At 34.6% G+C, this 18,602-nt stretch overlaps 1 protein-coding gene across 1 annotated transcript; it reads right to left on the bottom strand.

Moving 5' to 3' along the window:
* Positions 1-13,325: 13,325 nt before the first annotated feature.
* Positions 13,326-16,103, bottom strand: LOC140962519 (trihelix transcription factor PTL-like). The gene is made up of 2 exons (XM_073421467.1): positions 15,471-16,103; positions 13,326-14,715 (listed from the first exon to the last, which is right to left on the bottom strand). The coding sequence occupies exons 1-2, from the start codon at positions 16,079-16,081 to the stop codon at positions 13,533-13,535; spliced, it is 1,794 nt and encodes a 597-aa protein (XP_073277568.1). The 5' UTR covers positions 16,082-16,103; the 3' UTR covers positions 13,326-13,532.
* Between the last annotated feature and the right edge of the window lie 2,499 nt (positions 16,104-18,602).

The raw sequence follows: 18,602 nt of genomic DNA, 5'->3' as shown, positions 1-18,602 counted from the left end.
CATGTCTCCAATAGCTTCCTATCCTTCCAGATTCTCCTCGGGGTTTATTTCCATCTCATCCTCGAGATCTTCTAAATTGATCATATCGTTCTGTAGGTTATCCATGTGGTTTTTCAACAGTGTGTTGTGGTAATCGAGATTGTTCACTTGGTCCTGAAGCTCTTGTATTATCGCTTGGTTTGTTGCCACATTGAGTTCATGCTCTTCTATCTTTACTTGGAGTGGGTTAATAGCCTTGTTAAGATTATTTTCTCGATCTCTTGCTGCCAAAAACCTTCCTTGAATTGTCTCCAACTCTTTTTTTGAGCTATCGTGTTGACATTCAGATTCTAGGTGATAAGCAGCATAGCGTCTAACGTCATCGCGCAGTCTTTTCTCCTCTTCTCTAGCCTGATGAAGATCCTCTATCATGCATACGTTATTTCCATCTAACTGATAGTTATCCCTCTCGAGTTTGTCATTTTTATCTTTTAATGTTTTATTTTCTGCTTCTTTTTCCTGGAGCTGTTTTTGGAGTTCGGTTATAACCCTTTGAGGATCCATTTTTGTCTCCTATAAAAAAATAAAAAAATTATTTTTATTGATAAAATACTCATAAATTTTAAATATGCAAGAATTTAAAGATAATAGAATTTTTTTATAAGTTATTACATCTCTTGACTTTTCAAAGCATATTTTATTACAATCATTGTACTAGCTTAGCCTAGTCTATCATATCTCCCTCGTCGCTATCGCTGTCGTCGTCAAACACTTCCATCGGTGCTTCCTCTTCCTCTTCCATGTTCTCTATCACCAAATGCAAATAGTTATTCTCGTCTTGCAGTCTATCCATGGTGTTATGCATCTTGGAGATGTATCGTTCTTGCTTGTTGTTGAACTCTTCTTGACGCTGACGAGCCCGAGTAGCACGACCTCTCTCTGTCTCTGCTCTCTCTAGAAAGTCCATGTTCAGCGAAGCTAAACGCGCGGTGGGAGCTGAATCATTAGGTATCTGAAGAAGTTGGCTCTCAGTCAAATCCAGATGGTGAATGAGTCGTTGTATGTTTGTCTCGAGTATGTTCCTAATCTCGCTAAGCTCATGTTTCTCTAGTTTCTCCTTACAAAGTTGTGCCTTTAGAGTCGCAATTTCTCTGGCTTTATTATCTATCGTGAGCTGACGCATACGAAGGGCAGCCTGAGCACGAGTACGTGGAGTAGCCATTTCCTAGAATAAATGGAGGTAAAATATCAGAAAAATATGAAAAATAGAAAGGAACAAAATTTGAAGGGAAAACAAAGTTGTCGTGGAAATTTCGATACTAAGAATTTGCAGCAGGATTGAAGAGACTGATTTTGAGTTGTTCAAGAAATTTTGGGAAAAGCTGAAAGTTGGTTTCAGATTGGGATGCACTAGGCTTTTGCTTCGTCAAATTTTGTCTAACAAAATCCCAGCTTGACGGCTCTGATATCACTTAAATGTCACGCCTTGAGACCGAAGCGTCGGTGACATCCGGCATTGTTTAACAATTAATTGAAAACAAAAAGCCTCATTTTGGAAAGCCAAATAAACCAGTCTTTTTCATAAATAAAATATTGTCTTTACAATGACAACGGTATAAAAATTACATTAGAGTTTTGCGGAGGCTAAACAAAAGAAAAGGTAAAAATATTGTTTCTTGATCTTGTCGTTCAATCACCATCCCCAGAACGCTTTTTGTTCCTCCTCATTCATTGTTCTTCATTCTTATCTGAAATTTGTAAGGGATGAGTGTTTTGGGAAACACTCAACAAGTGGGGGTCGATCGATTTCCAAAGATACATATAGAACATAATCTTTAAATCATTTCTTTTTAACACATTTTCAAAACTTATTACTTATCATAACTGAACCGAATCAAATTCGAATTATGAGACAAAGATTATCAGACGATTCAGAGCAAATAAAAAACAATTCAGAACAAACAAACACTGTTACGCATCTCATTTTTATGGTCAAATTGTCCCCAATATGTTAGTCCTCTAAGGGGTGAGGCCAGAACACATTTTTATACCTACTGATGGGGGTCAGACAGAACATAGTTTTATACCCACTTATGGGAGCCAGACAGAATTACAATTATCGTTCTATTTCAAATCGATTTGTAACAGTGTATGTATTACAGAATTCAGATTTATCGAACATAACTTATCAGAAGTTTGAAAGGAATTTAGCGGAGTCAAAGAATATCGAATTCAAAAAGAACATAACATTCATCGATCGAAATTTTAATTTATGTAAACACTGATTTTCAAAATTAATGACACACATACAAGCATGTCATGTTATTTTTATGCAAAGTTTAAAATTACAAGAAGATACGTAACAAAAACCTACTTACCGAAATTCGAAGGTATGCTTCGAGAGTTGCTCAAACTCGGACGTACGAAGCTTGCTGATTTGAACCAGGTGATGACCGAAATTTTGATTTGGTCTCCCTACATTGTTGACAATAATTTCCAGCACGAGATCGCCGGTACGACACTTCTTTTTTCTTCCTTGCTAGTGGCGGCCGAGAGCTTTTTATGGAAGGGAAGGGGCTTAATTTTTGTGTGTTTTTTGAATTAAGTGTTTTCTTCAGCATAGTGGGCTGTATTTATAGGTGCCAAATGGCCTTTCACTTAGCCCATAGCCGTCCGCCTTGATGCCCAAGAAAGGCCTTCAATGTGGTCAAACCTTTTCCATCTTCAAGGGTCACCTTGATCAACTCAAGGGCTATTCCCTTAGCTCTTCTCCTAGAACTTTTTTTTGGTCCTTTTAGGACAAGCTCGGTTGAGCTTCATTGAGCTAAAATATTGAGTACTTGAGCTTTGAGTTTACTTCTCCGACGACGACTCTTCGATTGGTGCGGTTTCTTATAGAATCACTTCCCGTTGAGTTAATCTTCAAGCTTTTGAGCTACTTCCTCGAGCCATGTTACCTGAATATTTAAGTTTATATTTGAGTTTTATTGTTGAGATTAAAGTTTTGAGCTTAGTTTCGAGTTTTATTTCTTACATGATTTGCTTCGGAAATTCTTACATGATTTGCTTCGAAAATTCCGGATCCTCACATATATATATATAGAGAAAGAGAGAAAAAAAAATTATAATTTTAGTCGTATATGTTGGTCTATTTTTTGTTTTTGTCATATAATTTGTCAATGTTTGATTTTTCATCTACTAACTTAGATTTTTTTATTTGACCAATTTCAAAGGGAAACCACTAAATATATTAAATATTGTTTTTTTGGAATTGATACTCCAATACATGAATCATACAACAAGAGTAAAACATATATTATACAAATTAAAATCTATCTAAGAAAAAATAAAATAAAACAACAAGATTTTTTTCCTATAATTTTTTAAATATCGGGTTTCATTTTGTTTTTTTTCTTATTTTTTGTTTATATATTTTTTATATTTGTAATAAGAGTTTATTCTTGGATGCAGGAGCTATGTTGAATAGTATCAATATCAGATAAACAATATTCAAATAAGTTAGTGAATTTTGGCCAAAAAAATATCAAAACGAAAAACCAATCCAAATTATTGGATTCATATACCAGTGACGATCTTTTCAACTTTCTAAACCCTTGATACAACTGTCAAATGATAAACAAAGCATGCAACATGTTGGGTTAAAGAAATGCTAGTGATTTTGATTTTGATACTAGAAAAACTTGTTATTTTATTTTTAACATATTTACTCAATTGTATATGTGCTAGATGCCAAGTTGAAAGATTTCAGATGCTATAACTAGAATTTAGTCAAGTTGGAAATCTAGCGAGCTGATGCATTTCGATGATATCTCATAGCGTAATGATCGAAATGACCGGTAGGCAAAACGGATGAACAGAAAATCAATTTTCTACAAGTCATATGTCAGGCCGGCTCGCATAGTTTGGATTTTATCCAGGCGAAATAGTGGTTGTAAAATAATGCTAATTGACACACTCACAACTGCCGGTATACTTGACCAGTTCTGGCATTTTTCTCATATTTCACAAACCAGTTCTTCAAATGACCAGCTGACAAAATTGTTGGAAATCCAATGCAACTATCTTCAAGTCATATTTCAAGCCAGCCAGGTAAGTTAGGATTATCTGCACTAATTAGGCGTCGAAAATTCCATCTGGAAATCGCAGATACAACAAAAGGTTAGACTTGGGCAGTTATGATATTTTGACCATATCTCTCATATATATTATTGTAATTGATGTTTCAACATGCGTTAGAAAGCTATGATATTGATATACAAATCGTCTTCCAAAGGGAAAGTCTGACTCACAGCTTAAGAAGTTGATAAATCATGATGAAATTTCTAGTTCTATAACAAAGATACAGCTGTTGACTAGACTTGGTTAGTTATGATATTTCGAGCATATCTTTCTCATAAAAACATAGAATCGAATGATTTTTTATTCCGTGAAAAGCTAAGAAAAAGAAACACAACTTTTATGTTCATTATTTTGCCCAAAAATAAAAAATCAAGAGTTATAACCAAGAAAAGAAACAAGTTAGACTTAGATCCTACTCCATCAGCTCCAGAAAACTCCAGCTGCTCAAAATCGGATAGGACTGCTCTGGAAGTCTAGCCACAAAAAGCTGACCGGACTGCTCCAGAAGTCTAGCCGCCAACCTGATATTAAAAAGTGTCCAGCAAGTCGAATATGACTATTTCATTGTCAGAAATAGTACATAACATTTCCAAAAAATCATATTCTTGTATCTAACAACTATATCCTTCTTAGAGGACATAAATACAATACTTCGAAGATAAAAAAACAAGCTTTTGTTGAAGATCAAAAGCATGAGCAAATTATACAAGAAAAATAAGCTAGAATGAGATTCAGCCCAAGAAGGGAAGCCTAAATAAATATATTATCTTAGTGAAAGCAATCCCTTGTGTGTGATGACATATTTGAGAGATTAATTTACAAAATTAATTTCTCACAGACACCATCCACTACAAGAAAAATTAACTTTAACAACACATCTACGACAACGGTTTTTATTATAACCGTTGTCTTTTTACCTTTAACAACGGTTTTAATAAAAACCGTTGTCGTAGCCTAAAAAAATCCGCTCAAAGACAACAGTTTCTTTAAAACCGTTGTCTTTGATATATCTACGACAACGGTTTTTAAAAACCGTTGTCTATGAGCGTTTTATTTTTTACTACGACAACGGTTTTTAAAAACCGTTGTCTATGAGCGTTTTTTTTAGCTACGACAACGGTTTTAAAACTGTTGTCTATTAGCTTTTTTTTTTAGATACGACAACAGTTTATAAAAAACCGTTGTGTTTCAACTGGTTTTGCGACCGTTTAAGTTAAATCTGTCGCTAAATTAGCGACGGTTATACTATACTGTCCCTAATTTAAATTTTGCGAAACCGTCGCAAAATTTAGCGACGGTTTAAAGTAAAACCGTCGCCGATGTAAATATAGCGACGGTTTTACAATAACTGCCGTTAAATTTAGCGACGGTTAGCGACAGTTTTGGTAATACCGTCGCTGATCTTAAATCAGCGACGGTTTATACCTAACAGTCGCTATATTTAGCGACGGTTTTTTAATATCCGTCGCTAAATATAGCGACAGTTCTTGTAAAGTGTCGCAAATTTAAATCGGCGACAGTTAGAAAATTAACCGTCGCAATTTGCGACGGTTAAAGTCAAAACTGTCGCAAACTGTCTATAAATATCCCAACCCTCGGTCCATTTTCTACCATACCACTTCACAACACTTAAAATTTTTCTCCCTTACACAATTTTAGTTTCGATTTTCTCTTTAAAATTTAATAAATTTTTAAAATAAAAAATATAGTATTTTCGACGATAAATCAAAAATATAGTTTGCATATTAGATTGTAAGTTTTTTTTTATATTTATTAAAATATTAAAAGTGAATTTTTTTTTATTTTACTGCATAAATTAGCGACGGAAATCATACAAAACCGTCGCTAAAATTAGCGACGAAGTTTTAAAACACTGTCGCTAAATGTAGCGACGGTGTATGAAACCGTCGCTATTTAGCGACAATTTAAATTTCGACCGTCGCTAATTTTAGCGACGGTTAACGATGATGTCCGTCGCTATTTAATATGCGACGGTTTTTTAAAAACCGTCGCAAATTGTAACTACCACAACACTCTCCCACCGTTGTCTTTTAACGAATTCTTTAACCACATGAACTTTAACAACGGTTTTATATACCTACGACAACGGTTTTTCACCCTCGTCTTTAGACGTCTACGACAACGGTTTTTCACCGTTGTCTTTGAGCATACCCTCTTTAACCACAAGGCTTCTAACAACGGTTTTAAAAGGCCTACGACAACGGAAAAAAACCGTCGTCGTAGGCCTTTTTTCTTGTAGTGATCACTCGCACATATACTTGAAAGTTGAGCTTCAAAGAAAAATTGGGTGATATTCTACACAAAGACGTAAAAGATTATGTTTGTAGTCTTCGAATAAGAGATTTTAAATATTATGCAGAATTTGAGATTGTGGCCTACAATCAAGAGTGTGCTAGGATCATTCCTATGTGGAAGAAGGGTTTGATGTAGGATTTTTAATCTCCGAACATCCATAAACTAATTTTTCTCTTTATTTCATTGCATTTAATTGTTGTTGTTTTTAGATGCATTTTTTAAACAATTTATGCATATTCAAGTACCAAAATATTGCATACAAAGTGTTTGATAAAGTATTTCAACCAAACAATTTTTATTATTTCAACTTGCATTTCTTTTAAATGTATTACGAAATAGTTGATCGAATTTTAGAAGGATTATTTTGAGTTTATTCCACTTGGTAATAAAAATAAAATCGATTTAATTTCTTAGTGATCGGTTCATTTTTGAACATTTAAAAAACGAGTTATTATAGCTCAAGTTTAGAACATTTTTAAAAGATTTTATTCATCACCATTTAAACTCTAATTCGATTGCAACAAGTGCTCAAATATGTTACATAAAATTATCATTTTTATCCAAGTTTTGTGATCATAAAAAGGGGAAGTTGATGGGTTGCAGAAATGCTAGTAATCTTGATTTTAATATTAACAAAACTTTTTATTGTGTTTCTAACATATTTACTCAATCGTGTGTGATATAGCTAGATGTCAAGTTGGAAGATTTGAGATGATAGAACTCGAATTTAGTCAAGTTGGAAAATCCGGCAAGCTGGCGTAGTTTGATAATATATCAAAGCTTGGTGAGCAAAATGACCGACGGGAAAAATAGCTAAATTGAAACTTGGTTTTTTAAAGTCATGTTTCAAGCTAGCTTGACCAGTTCGGATGTTATCTAGGCGCAATAATGGCTTCAATATCAAGCTGGAAAACCAATGGGTAAAACGGTTGGAAAGCCAGTTTAATTCTCTACAAGTCTTATCTCAGACCAATCATGTTAGTTTGGATGTTATCTATGCTAACTGAACACCGCAATATCCATCTGGAATTCACGGATACTTCAAAAGGCTACAACTTTTATGTTCACCATCGTGCCTAAAAATTTACGAATCAAGAATTTTAATCAAGAGAATAGACCATCTACACTTGGATCAAACTCCAGTCGCTCAAAATCCGACCGGACATCACCGGAAGTCTCGTTGCAAAATCCGACATGACCATTCCAGAAGTCCAACCACCAGCCCGATACTAAAAAGTCATTAGCAAATCAAATATGACTGTTTTAATATCAGAAACAATATAAAAACTTTTCGAATGATCATATTCGTGTATCTAGCGTCTATATTTTTCTTGGAGGCCATAAATGCAACACTTTGAAGATCAAATAAACGTTTTGGTAAAGATTAAAAGCATGGATATATTATACAAGAAAAATACGCTAGAATGAGAGCAAGTCCAAGAAGGAAAGTCTGAATATATATATTAGTTTTGAAACGTCTACTACTTAAAATACTACTATGAAATTTTTTATTTTTTTTTGTAAACTAAATCTCGAAAAATACATTTTATGCATGCATGCAATAACAAATGTAAATCACACATTTTAAAATAAAATTATTCCACTATCCATAAAAATATTGCCGTTAAAAATAAGAAAAATCGTCAACCCTAGACTGTCGTGTAAAATAATTCAAAAGTGAAACATGTAAAAATCCTGAAAAACCATCAACATGTAAAAACGAAAAATGTACGAAAATATCAATGATCTCTCCTAACTTTTAAACATATGTGCAGAAAAACATGGTCCTCGGGTTAGCGTGCGCACATCCAGCCCCGCTTACTTAGTATTCGGAGCCTCCAATCTCCTCATCAATATGCTCACCTGCATCATTCACACAAAATGAGTCTAAAGACTCAATACACCTGATTCGTTATAAGAAATACTTATACATAACATGCAACAATGAAAAATACTATAATAAACATACATTTCATGATCTTAAAAATATGAATGTAAACATATCGTGTCAAAGCATAACGTGTCCAAAAATGTCTCAATCATATCATCATATACTTGTTCATTTTCTTTATTTGAATTCAGAACATTAGTTGTTATTTTCGTATCAGCTCTATTCGATGGATCCATTTACGTATAACTGTGGTACCCGGCGGCGGAGACATCAGCGACAGTTTTACCCATCCACTGAGCCTTGGACTTACAAGTTCGTGTTCGTATTAGTCACAACCAACTCTCATCCTTCAAAACATGTCAATATATTCATCAATTATAAAAATCATGCATATACGTAAATTTTCTTAAAATCAAGCATGCATCGTATTTTTCATATTTCCATAAAAATTCATGTTCGTGTTAACACATACATTTAAAACATGTAATTTATGAACAGAGCGCTGCCGGAACTACTAACTCAACCCGGGTGCAAAATGACCATTTTGCCCCTGAAAGCCTAATTGACCATTATACCCCTGGACTTCAAAATTTCGACCCGAAGCCAACCAAACTCCTTAAAACACCTCAAAAAATAATTGAAATTGTTTCCTATATGTAACCACGAGCCTGTTTCATAACTTATACGATTCGTTTTAAAACTTGTATCGGGGTCCCGGTTTTAACCCGAATCAATTCGAAATTCAACCAAACTTTTCCCAATTTAAACCATGACTCGAACCTACATGACCTGCACTTAAACAACTTATTTCAGACAACCTTAGACCCTCGGAAAAGACCGAACAAATGCTGGAATTTTTCAGCACACAAGCACCGAAAACCCTAGCGCGCTAAACCTTCAAATTATCGATCCTAGACATAACCAACCCGAACCAGTCTTGAACCAATGCTACCTAGCTAGGGCCAAGATCAAGCCAAGGAAGCCCTACTGGACCAACCCTAGCCACGCATACTGTCCATGAAAACCGTCCCACGCGATTCAAAAGAAAACAAGCCAATCTCGACCCTACTCGGTACAAGCGCATCGACCGACCCCTAAAACATGACCAGTCACACTTGAGCCTTCCTAGACCACATCTCAACCAACTTAGGACTACACCGTGGCTCGGTTCGACTTCCCAAAAGCCGGTCCTATTACCCAAGCTCGATCTAGCTGCAACCTCCATAAATACCCTAGGTTCGATCGGCCCTCACCAAGGTTCAACCAACCCTCGACTCCAGCACTTAGTTACCTTAACCTTCGACATGTTCAGCCTCCTAGCATCACAAATCGGCAGTCCCTTACACAACAACAACAAAAACTGTGAGTTACATGTCAACGAATGTATATTTCGTGACCAAACGATGCATAAACGATTCAACATAAAAAAAATTATGCATTCCTCTTACAAACACACGCACATCAACGTATATTAGCGTGAATTACGAGAAAATAGAGATTTAGGGTGTGCTTTTCCGTTATTACGCTCGAAAATCTTGAGATATATGTGTAGAACTTGCACCAGAGACGCGAGGAGGGATTTCTTTGAAAAACTAGAGAGAAACTTGAAGGGATGCTGAATTTTTTTCGAGAAGGTGTTGTTGCTGAATGGTGGAGGGGCGGACAACAAGTATAAATTAGGTTTAGGGTTTAATGAGTTTAAGTTATAATATTAAGTGTTAATGGGCCTTTAATTAAAATTAAAGGGGTTAAAATGATTTTAGGCTCATTAAGCAATAAAATAATCTCATCAAACACAATAACACTCCAGAAAAATATTACGTTTAGGTACGTTTGTGAAAATTGTAACGTACCGTACTTTTTACTACTTAAAATTTGCAGAAAAATAAAAAATTTCATAAAAAAATCGCGAACCTTCAAAATTTGATAAGATAAACAGTACGTCCCAAAAGTGGTCGTAACAAAAGATCTAAAAATAAAGTTTGCCAAAAATATTTGATTAAAATCTCATAACCAGTAACATAAATCAGAGTATTTGACATTTCATAAATTCTTAAAATATGGAGGTTCTCGGGTTTAGCCTCCCGCTTAGTCCAAGCCAGCTCACCAGTCCTCACCCCTCATCTCCTCAAATGCATCCTCACCTGTATCGATCAAGGTCTAGTGAGTTCTAAAGACTCAAAAAGTATAAACTGGAAATAACGAGTACTACATAATAAAATCACATGCAGCTTTAAAATAGGACATACATACTGGAACTTCAACATGCGTATAAAAGCCCGAACTTACATACATAACATAGACGTGCTATAACGTAAAACTTTTCTTAAACATGCTTGCATACTTGTACATACTTGAACATACTTAAACTTCATCATTTTGCGTAGAGGCATGTTTCAAAGCAAGTGACCCATACATAAAACGTCTGATCAGACTAAACCACAGTACTGGGCTGACAGGGAAGATCTACTGCCACGTACATGAGATTCTCGTTCATAATTTAACGGGTGGATTGGTCCCTGGTCATACTTTACCGCTTTCCAATCCTGATCTAAACCCGTTCATAATTTAATGGGGTGGATTGGTCCCTAGTCATACTTTACCGCTTTTCAATCCCATACATAATTTGGTCACAAGACATTTAGCATATCTCAAAAAAACCTAAAATTATTTTCTTTGCATGTCGAACATACTTACTTGGTGTTGAGGGATTCGTTGGATCTCTCTTGGGGCCACTGCTGCACATACTAACATGAATTTCAAACCCTTAATTTGCATAATCTTAGACGTAGGTATTCGTGCTCACCACTAAATCAAATAGATAGCTTATGATATTATAGATTACTGGGGACTTGACCTCGTTTAACTATCGTACTAAACCATGACATGAAACCCCAAAGCAAACAATAAAATTTTCCCAAAACGTGAAGTACACGGACCCCGTGCTTGGATCCGCGTCAGGGTCCGTCAAAGGGTCCGTGTAGGCTCTGTATGTTGACACTTCGAAGGAAACATGGGCACGGGGGTTCGTGTACCTGCGGGAGGGACGCACCAACGAGAAATCCCATGCTTGTGACTTAATCTCCCTAACTCGATCATCCCGATCATGAAACGACACCTCGAGACCCATCCTAGGACGCTATGGCAATGACTCAAGCCCCTACAAACACCCCAAAACAACTACGCCTTACGAACAACGCAACCCAAATCCGTGAATACGACATTCGACACCAAAACAAGTTGTACGACTTTTAATTCAATCAAATGCCTAACGACACGAAACAAACACCAATAATCAACCCAACATCATTTTTGATATACCTAAACGCAGCAATGATCACCCGTCGCTCCCCAACGAAGCCTGCAACAATAAAACTTCAAGAACACATCAATAACATAATTTTTCAGAAAACGCAGTTTGAGCAGTCCCACGAAAACGGTCATAACTCACTCAATTTTTATCCAAATAATTCGAATTTTATATCAAATCGAAGGTATCCAAAAGTTCTACGTTTCATATGTGAAAGTTTCCCAAATTCTTGATCGAAAAATCGTAGTTTTTAAAAAATAGCAAAAACATGATTTGAGATCTCAAAAATGGTTTCAAAAGTAATCCAAACATAATTGCTCAAACTTCTACACATCACACAAATATTTTTATGCATAAAAACATTGCAACACATACTATGACATGATCGACGCAGGAAAAATAGAATATACTTGCCTTTTGATATGAAAAACTCACGATACGGCGACACCGAAGCGGAGATGGTGCGAGGCTTGATCCGGGACGATCGTGGAGCGATTTTATTGCAATAAAATCACCGAAAACTTGCTGGAAATATCGAAGGAAAGGGGCGGCTGCTTTTCTCTCAAGAACCCTAGGTTTTGCTCTTTTAAAAAAAATAAAAATCTAAATATGTGTGTATGTGTTTTACGGTTTGGTGTGTAAAAATGTGTAAGTGTATGTGTGTCTAACGTGAGTTAGTGGTGAAATTAGGGAAATAAATTGCTTAATAATAGATTAACCACTAATTAAAAGGTAATCAAACACTAACTCAACAATTCCTTTATTTGAAATAAAATACACACTAATTTTGTAAAATTCTCCTTTTAACAAAATAAAATGCACAAAGCAAACTTTTAAAGTTTTAAAATTCTAATTACTCACTAAATACATAACTTAGGCTTTAAAATGGTGAAACTTAATAAATTAATTAATATACCCCAACTTTAACTTAAAAATAAAATACCACATTTAGAAATTTCCAAAATCGTCACCGGTCTCTTTCCCTCGATCCCGCCTCGAATAATCGCCTAAGACATGAAATTCGAGAAAATATTTTAACGTGCATCCCATAACATAAATAATTTAAAACAATGCATTTAAATAATTAATGCACCACTAAGACTCATTTTAAAATTAAATAAATGCTTTAACAATTAAATGATTGCATGGGTTTTACGTGTACTGAATTTGGGCTCTACAAAAATATTGCCCGAACTCTCAAAAAGTCATCCGACTCGCTAAAATTTACGTATCGGTTTAAAATATGACCGGCAAGTAAAAATACTCCACCAATGCCCATTTTCAAAATTCTCCTTTAATTACACCACAAATTAAATAATTAAAAATAATAATTTAATAAAAATATTTTTCTTTATTATCTCTGGTCTCCGTTCCTCGATCGAACGCGAAAACTACTAAAAGCCCTTATGAATGAAACTTTTAAAAATCATGCTTTACAACACATAACCCATGCAATAAAATAATTAAACACATATTTTAATAAAATCCTAGATTGCATACAGTCAGGTTACGTAGCTCGAATTTCTTAGACATTACAAGTTTAGTGAGAGCTAACCCCTATGTGTGAGGATACATTTGAAAAGCATATATTGTAATGGACTAAATCCTCACACATACAATTAGTCACACATATAAATTGGACTAAATCCTCACACATACAATTACTAACACAAAAATTTGAGAAGTTTATGTTGTAACTTTAATTCTATCTCAACACAACCAATCATATGTTAATCATTCTCCACAAATATTATCCATACTAATTCACGGGATTTCAACTGGAAAGTAATATATCACTAAGGACACTAAGTTAAATGATATCACCACATGCTAAAAATACAGCAGAAATAATACTTCTGCGTATTTCTTTGAATAATTTAAACCCTTTCTTGAATTTCAGTCCACAATTCTCCCATACAGATCTCCCACATTGTACCTAAGGCAAGTGTCGCTTATTCCGTTGCCAGTATTATTTGCCGCTACGGGCAAATTATTGTTCCAATTAAGTTCAGTATTATAACAATATGATCCTCCTCCTAGATTGCACAAGGACCCATAATTTTGATAATAACTACAGATTCTTGAGTTCTCCTTTCTTTTCTTCTTACATTTCAGTACATTATTGTTGATGCTTTCCCATTTTTCTCTGCAGCATAGACCACTCTTGTCATATCCAGAAAAAGCCATTTTTGTGGTTATTTCGTCCCATAGAACCTCTTCAGAGATCCCACTTTGCTGAAACTTTGATTCCATCCCATTTCTTAGTTGAATCAATCTTGAAATTTCACATTCTGGCCAGAAAACGTTGCATTTAAGCGAATTGGTTATTGTTTCACTACCATTATCGTTATGGTAATTTTCGTTTAGGCTTCGAATATCCATCAACATCATCTCCTCTTGCGGCGAAGCCCTCGGTTCTTTTCGAGCCATTTTGTGCAAAGTATCCATTAAAGAAACATCCCTAGCTTCAATCCAAGCTCTTTCGCTGGCCCATAAATTGCGCTCTCTTTCCATTCTTTCTGCATCTTGTTTTCTCCATTCTTCCTGTCTTTGAATCGTTTCTTTCTCCCTATCTTCAATAGTTTTCATCATTTTCTCCATCCAGGCTTCTTGTTTATCCATCAGTTTCTTCATCTGTGTATCGATAAAATCTTTAATCTTAACTTTCCAACCCCTTTTCCCTCTTCTTTTTCTCATGTTTTGATTATCGTCATCTGTCCCAGGATCGTTTTCACTATCATCTGATGAAGTAGGATCAAAATCACAAGAATTTGAGAGACTAAGGCTAGTATCAGAGGACTTAAAACATGGATACGATTCTTGATTATTATCTGATGAAGTACTTATTTTCAAAGCATTGGGATTAAAACCTCCACTATTGAAATGGGTTTCGGAAACGGCAGCTGAATTATTAGTTTCACCATAAAGAGCTTCGAGTTGTCTGAAAAACCTGTAATGCTTCCCATCTTGCCTTCCTGCTTTCCCTTCTTTCGTCTTTTTGTAATATTTGTACAAATTCTCGAATTTCTCTCGGCATTTCTTGCTACTTCTCTGATATGCATGTTCCTCAGACATTATCCTAAAATTAAACAAAAAGAAACCTCAAAAATTTATCCATCAGAAAAATTTCGAAACTACAAAAGGAACACGAGAGTTCTAGGAAATGTGTAGCCAGAAAGTTTCATATGATGACGATTTTGCTGAGAATATGTGATCTAATATAATCATTCAATTCAGTATCAGACGAAATAAATTTGGAAAATATATGACTATTCAAATTAAAAGTTGTAAAAATCCATGAAAACTTTTTATGTTTACTCCAAAGAATCCAAAAGATTACAGATTGTCTTTTGTTGCACGCGAGAAGTACTGAAAAATAATGCCTAAAATTAACTGAAAAGGTTTGGCTGTTGACAGATGGGACTGTAAGGTGGCCTCAGAGGAAAGAGGCTTATAATAAAAACCAACTGACGCTTGAACTGAAGTTGGAATTAATTTTTCTGTGTCATTTTCTGAAACAAGAAAAGAGATTATTTAATCAAAAAATATACTAATAAAACGGGATTTTAAGTTGATTCAATCTCTGATAACAGCAAGAATTTAAGCATAAAAAGAATCTTCCAAGTACTGTAGATTGTGGCACAGATGATTAAAGTTCATGAATTCAAGAAAATTTGTGAAATAATTAGGATGACTGGAAGCTTTTAACTTCATTTATGTTGTTGTAGGCTTTGTTTCTTCAAAAAATTTGATTTTCCAAAAACCTAGAAATTAGGTTAACTGGAACAAGAAAATTGTAGTATATAAATATGATCATCGCAAGTACATACAAACCTCGAAACCTCGTCCCATAAGGGACCCTTTTGATTGGCCTCCTTAAACTTGGAATCAAGCCTCGATCTGATCTCTAGAAGAGTAAGCGTCTCCTGCCTCGGCCACCTCCCCGCCACACTATCTCCACCACCATCTATCCGACTTAAACCGTCACCCGCAGCGGCGTCGATGGCGGAAGCTGCAGTACCGCCTGCACAAGTGGTGTTATCACCTATAGGAACAGAAGCAGTCGCAGTGTTATCCGACCGAAACATGATCATCCCATACGGGTACTGTGGGGTCGAACCCCTGTGGCCCGAAAGCGAGTCTTGACGCGGCGGGATAGGCGGAAATAAAGACCTCCCACTCATGTACTGCCCTAGATCCGCCATCCCGTATTGATCTTCCATGTAGAAGAAGGCAAAAAGAATCTCAAACAGCACACGCAGCGCTCGTTTCTTGAAAGAGAGAGAGAGAAGAGGGTTTAAGGGATCAGAGAGAAAAGATGGAATGGTAAGAAAAAAAAGTGGTGGGGGACAACGGTGGATGAAGCGGCAGACCCGGATCGTGTCCTTACAGAGAAAAGGTTTTGAATTTTTGTAGAGTACAATGGACCCATCTCTCTGTTTCATCTGCTTCACCCATCAATGTAATATAAAGCTCCTTTTTCATCAGTGTATATATATGTATATATATATATTTATCTCCATATTTTTATATAGGGTTTGTATATATATACATACAATATAGATACGACGTTCTTGATACATGTACATCAACTAAAAGATAAAAAAATATTAATAAATTACAGCTAAGAAGGTGATTACAGTGATTGTGGTACCTCCTTTTCACTGTTCTGTATTTTATTTTTTCCTTCTACAGTAGCCATTTTCACACACTACCACACGCACAGAAGAAAAATCCAAAAAAGACTCCACTATTTCGCCACTACCAATAACAAATAAATAGAAATTCAGTCAAATATTTAGTTGTTCACAATTTGAGAGAGATTTAAACATGAAAAATGAAACTGGGTAACCCGAATCTTCTCTGTAAGAAGAATCTGTGGTGATACGTGTGTATACTGTCTGGCTTTTGCATTATCATCTGGGAAACATTGATTTTCACTTAATTAACCAGGTATCATATGTGTTCGAAAGTTTTAAGATTGATCTCTTCAGAACAAATGGAATTTCGATCGGGCCTTGAGGATACGAATAACTAGAAATGGAATTAATTCTTTCTTTGTTTTCTTCTCTCTTTTTTTTCCCATTGTTATTCTTCACTGGTTGTTGGAATGAAAAGGGGTTTCGAATATTTGGAAATGGATAATGTTTTTTATTATTTCCTTGGCGGATAATGTGGTGCCGTCAAGAAATTTATAGCTAAATCAAGGGTTTAGTTTATTTTTCGTGGCCGTGAATTAAGATTCCTTACAAATTCAATGTCTTATATAAGAGAGCATATATAGATTTTTTTTCTTATGAATAATACTACAGGTACAACCAAAATACCGTACAACGATATTTGCAACAATTATATGATGATATTTTGCAATTATATCGCGAGATTTTGTTATTATTTCGTGATATTTTGTGTTAAATTTATCGTGAGATTTTGATAAATGGTATTTTTGTATTGAATTTTTTGTTTTGTAAGAATTGTTGTATGAATTTGGTTGTACATATAGCATTACTCTTTTTCTATAGTCAGTCAAAATAAACTTTTTTCCTGAATTAATGTTACTCATTGACATGCTGCCGAATATATCAACACATCGGTTTTCTATTGAAAAAAATATAAACTAAAAGGTGTAAAAGAAACCAATTTATGGCACTATGAACAAAATTTTACAAATTAGAAAACCAAAAGCCGAAATAGAGCAACTTATAGAATCACATTTGTTTTATTTTCCTATTAGAATGTAATTTTTGTATATTGTTCTGATCAAACGCTTATCACACGACCAAAAATTATATCTCTTAGCTAATAAGCCCCACACTAAACGACGTGTGGACATGAGAGGTTGTGCCTACTTAGGTTCCAATAAGCCGGGGTGTTAGGCCAATGAATTTGGGGAGGGAGATGCATTATTGCTGGTGATGTCTTGTATCAACTTATAGACCCATTTTAGTATTTACTATCGAAAATTGTCCCAGAAAGTATTCCTCATACCATTTAAGATCTAAAGTCTTTTTGTATAGCATCCAGCCAACCAGATCATACAACATAGCATTATCATTTTTATGTTCCAGAGTTTTCCTAAAAGTCTATTATCTCAGTATTTCTTTCACGCGTGCATGTTTGACCAAAATATATTTTTAAAAATATTAATAAAAAACATTGAAAATGAAATCCATCTCTATTCACTTTCGCTAGATTCGCTCTAGAGTGGAAGGAATGTGAAGAGAAAGCACTGTAAGTACCAATATATGAGAGATCATTAGCTGCCGACAAACGTCAATTAGCCTGCCCTAGATAGTTAGTCTTCAACTTTAAAGAAATATATAATATATAATTTAGAGCGCTTCTTTTCGCATCTCCTTTATTAATTTGACCCTTGTATGTAGGTAAATTTTGGGAAATAAAATGAAAATTTGACGGTATTTGATTTAACTTTAAAATGTTGGTCTTTATGATATTATAAGTTATTTTTTCTTATCATAATTGTAAAAAAAAAAAATCAAACCATAATAATACATATTTTTTTCGAAATATATTTTTATTAAGTGGGATATATTTTTGAAATATAATAATTTTTATGAGGATATTAATTTTGGTATTTTAAATTTTTAAAGCAAGATCCTAAAAATCAGTTTGTGAGACCCATATTTTTTTAAATAACGTTATCATATTATAAAAAATTTATCATACAAATTTTCAGAACTTTTATCAGCTGTTCTAAGAAACTTAGTCAATTAAATAGAAACACGACATTAGTTGCAATAATTTTGTCCCAAAAAGTCAAAAATGAAAATAAAAACAAGAAGCAAATACTACGTGCGCTTGTCAAACTAAAACTTCTTGATGTGTATAAAGCTCATTTTAGAGACTAGTCTAGTAAATAATAAATTACAAATTAAGGGATAAAATTACGAGATAATTTATTCATAATATATTTTAAAAATAACTTATTTTGGTTCATTAACTTGT

Source organism: Primulina huaijiensis, chromosome 17, assembly GCF_012295235.1.
Source record: "Primulina huaijiensis isolate GDHJ02 chromosome 17, ASM1229523v2, whole genome shotgun sequence".
In the NCBI taxonomy this organism is placed as follows: domain Eukaryota; kingdom Viridiplantae; phylum Streptophyta; class Magnoliopsida; order Lamiales; family Gesneriaceae; genus Primulina; species Primulina huaijiensis.
The sequence above is the reverse complement of the archived record's forward strand: the minus strand, read 5'-3'. Positions and strand labels throughout refer to the sequence as shown.

Coding starts and splice junctions, on each gene's coding strand:
- LOC140962519 (XM_073421467.1), bottom strand. CDS start 16,081: ATGAAACAGAGAGATGGGTCCATTGTACTCTACAAAAATTCAAAACCT. Junction 14,716..15,470: donor TTATGGGACGAGGTTTCGAG/GTTTGTATGTAC, acceptor GTTTAATTTTAG/GATAATGTCTGAGGAACATG.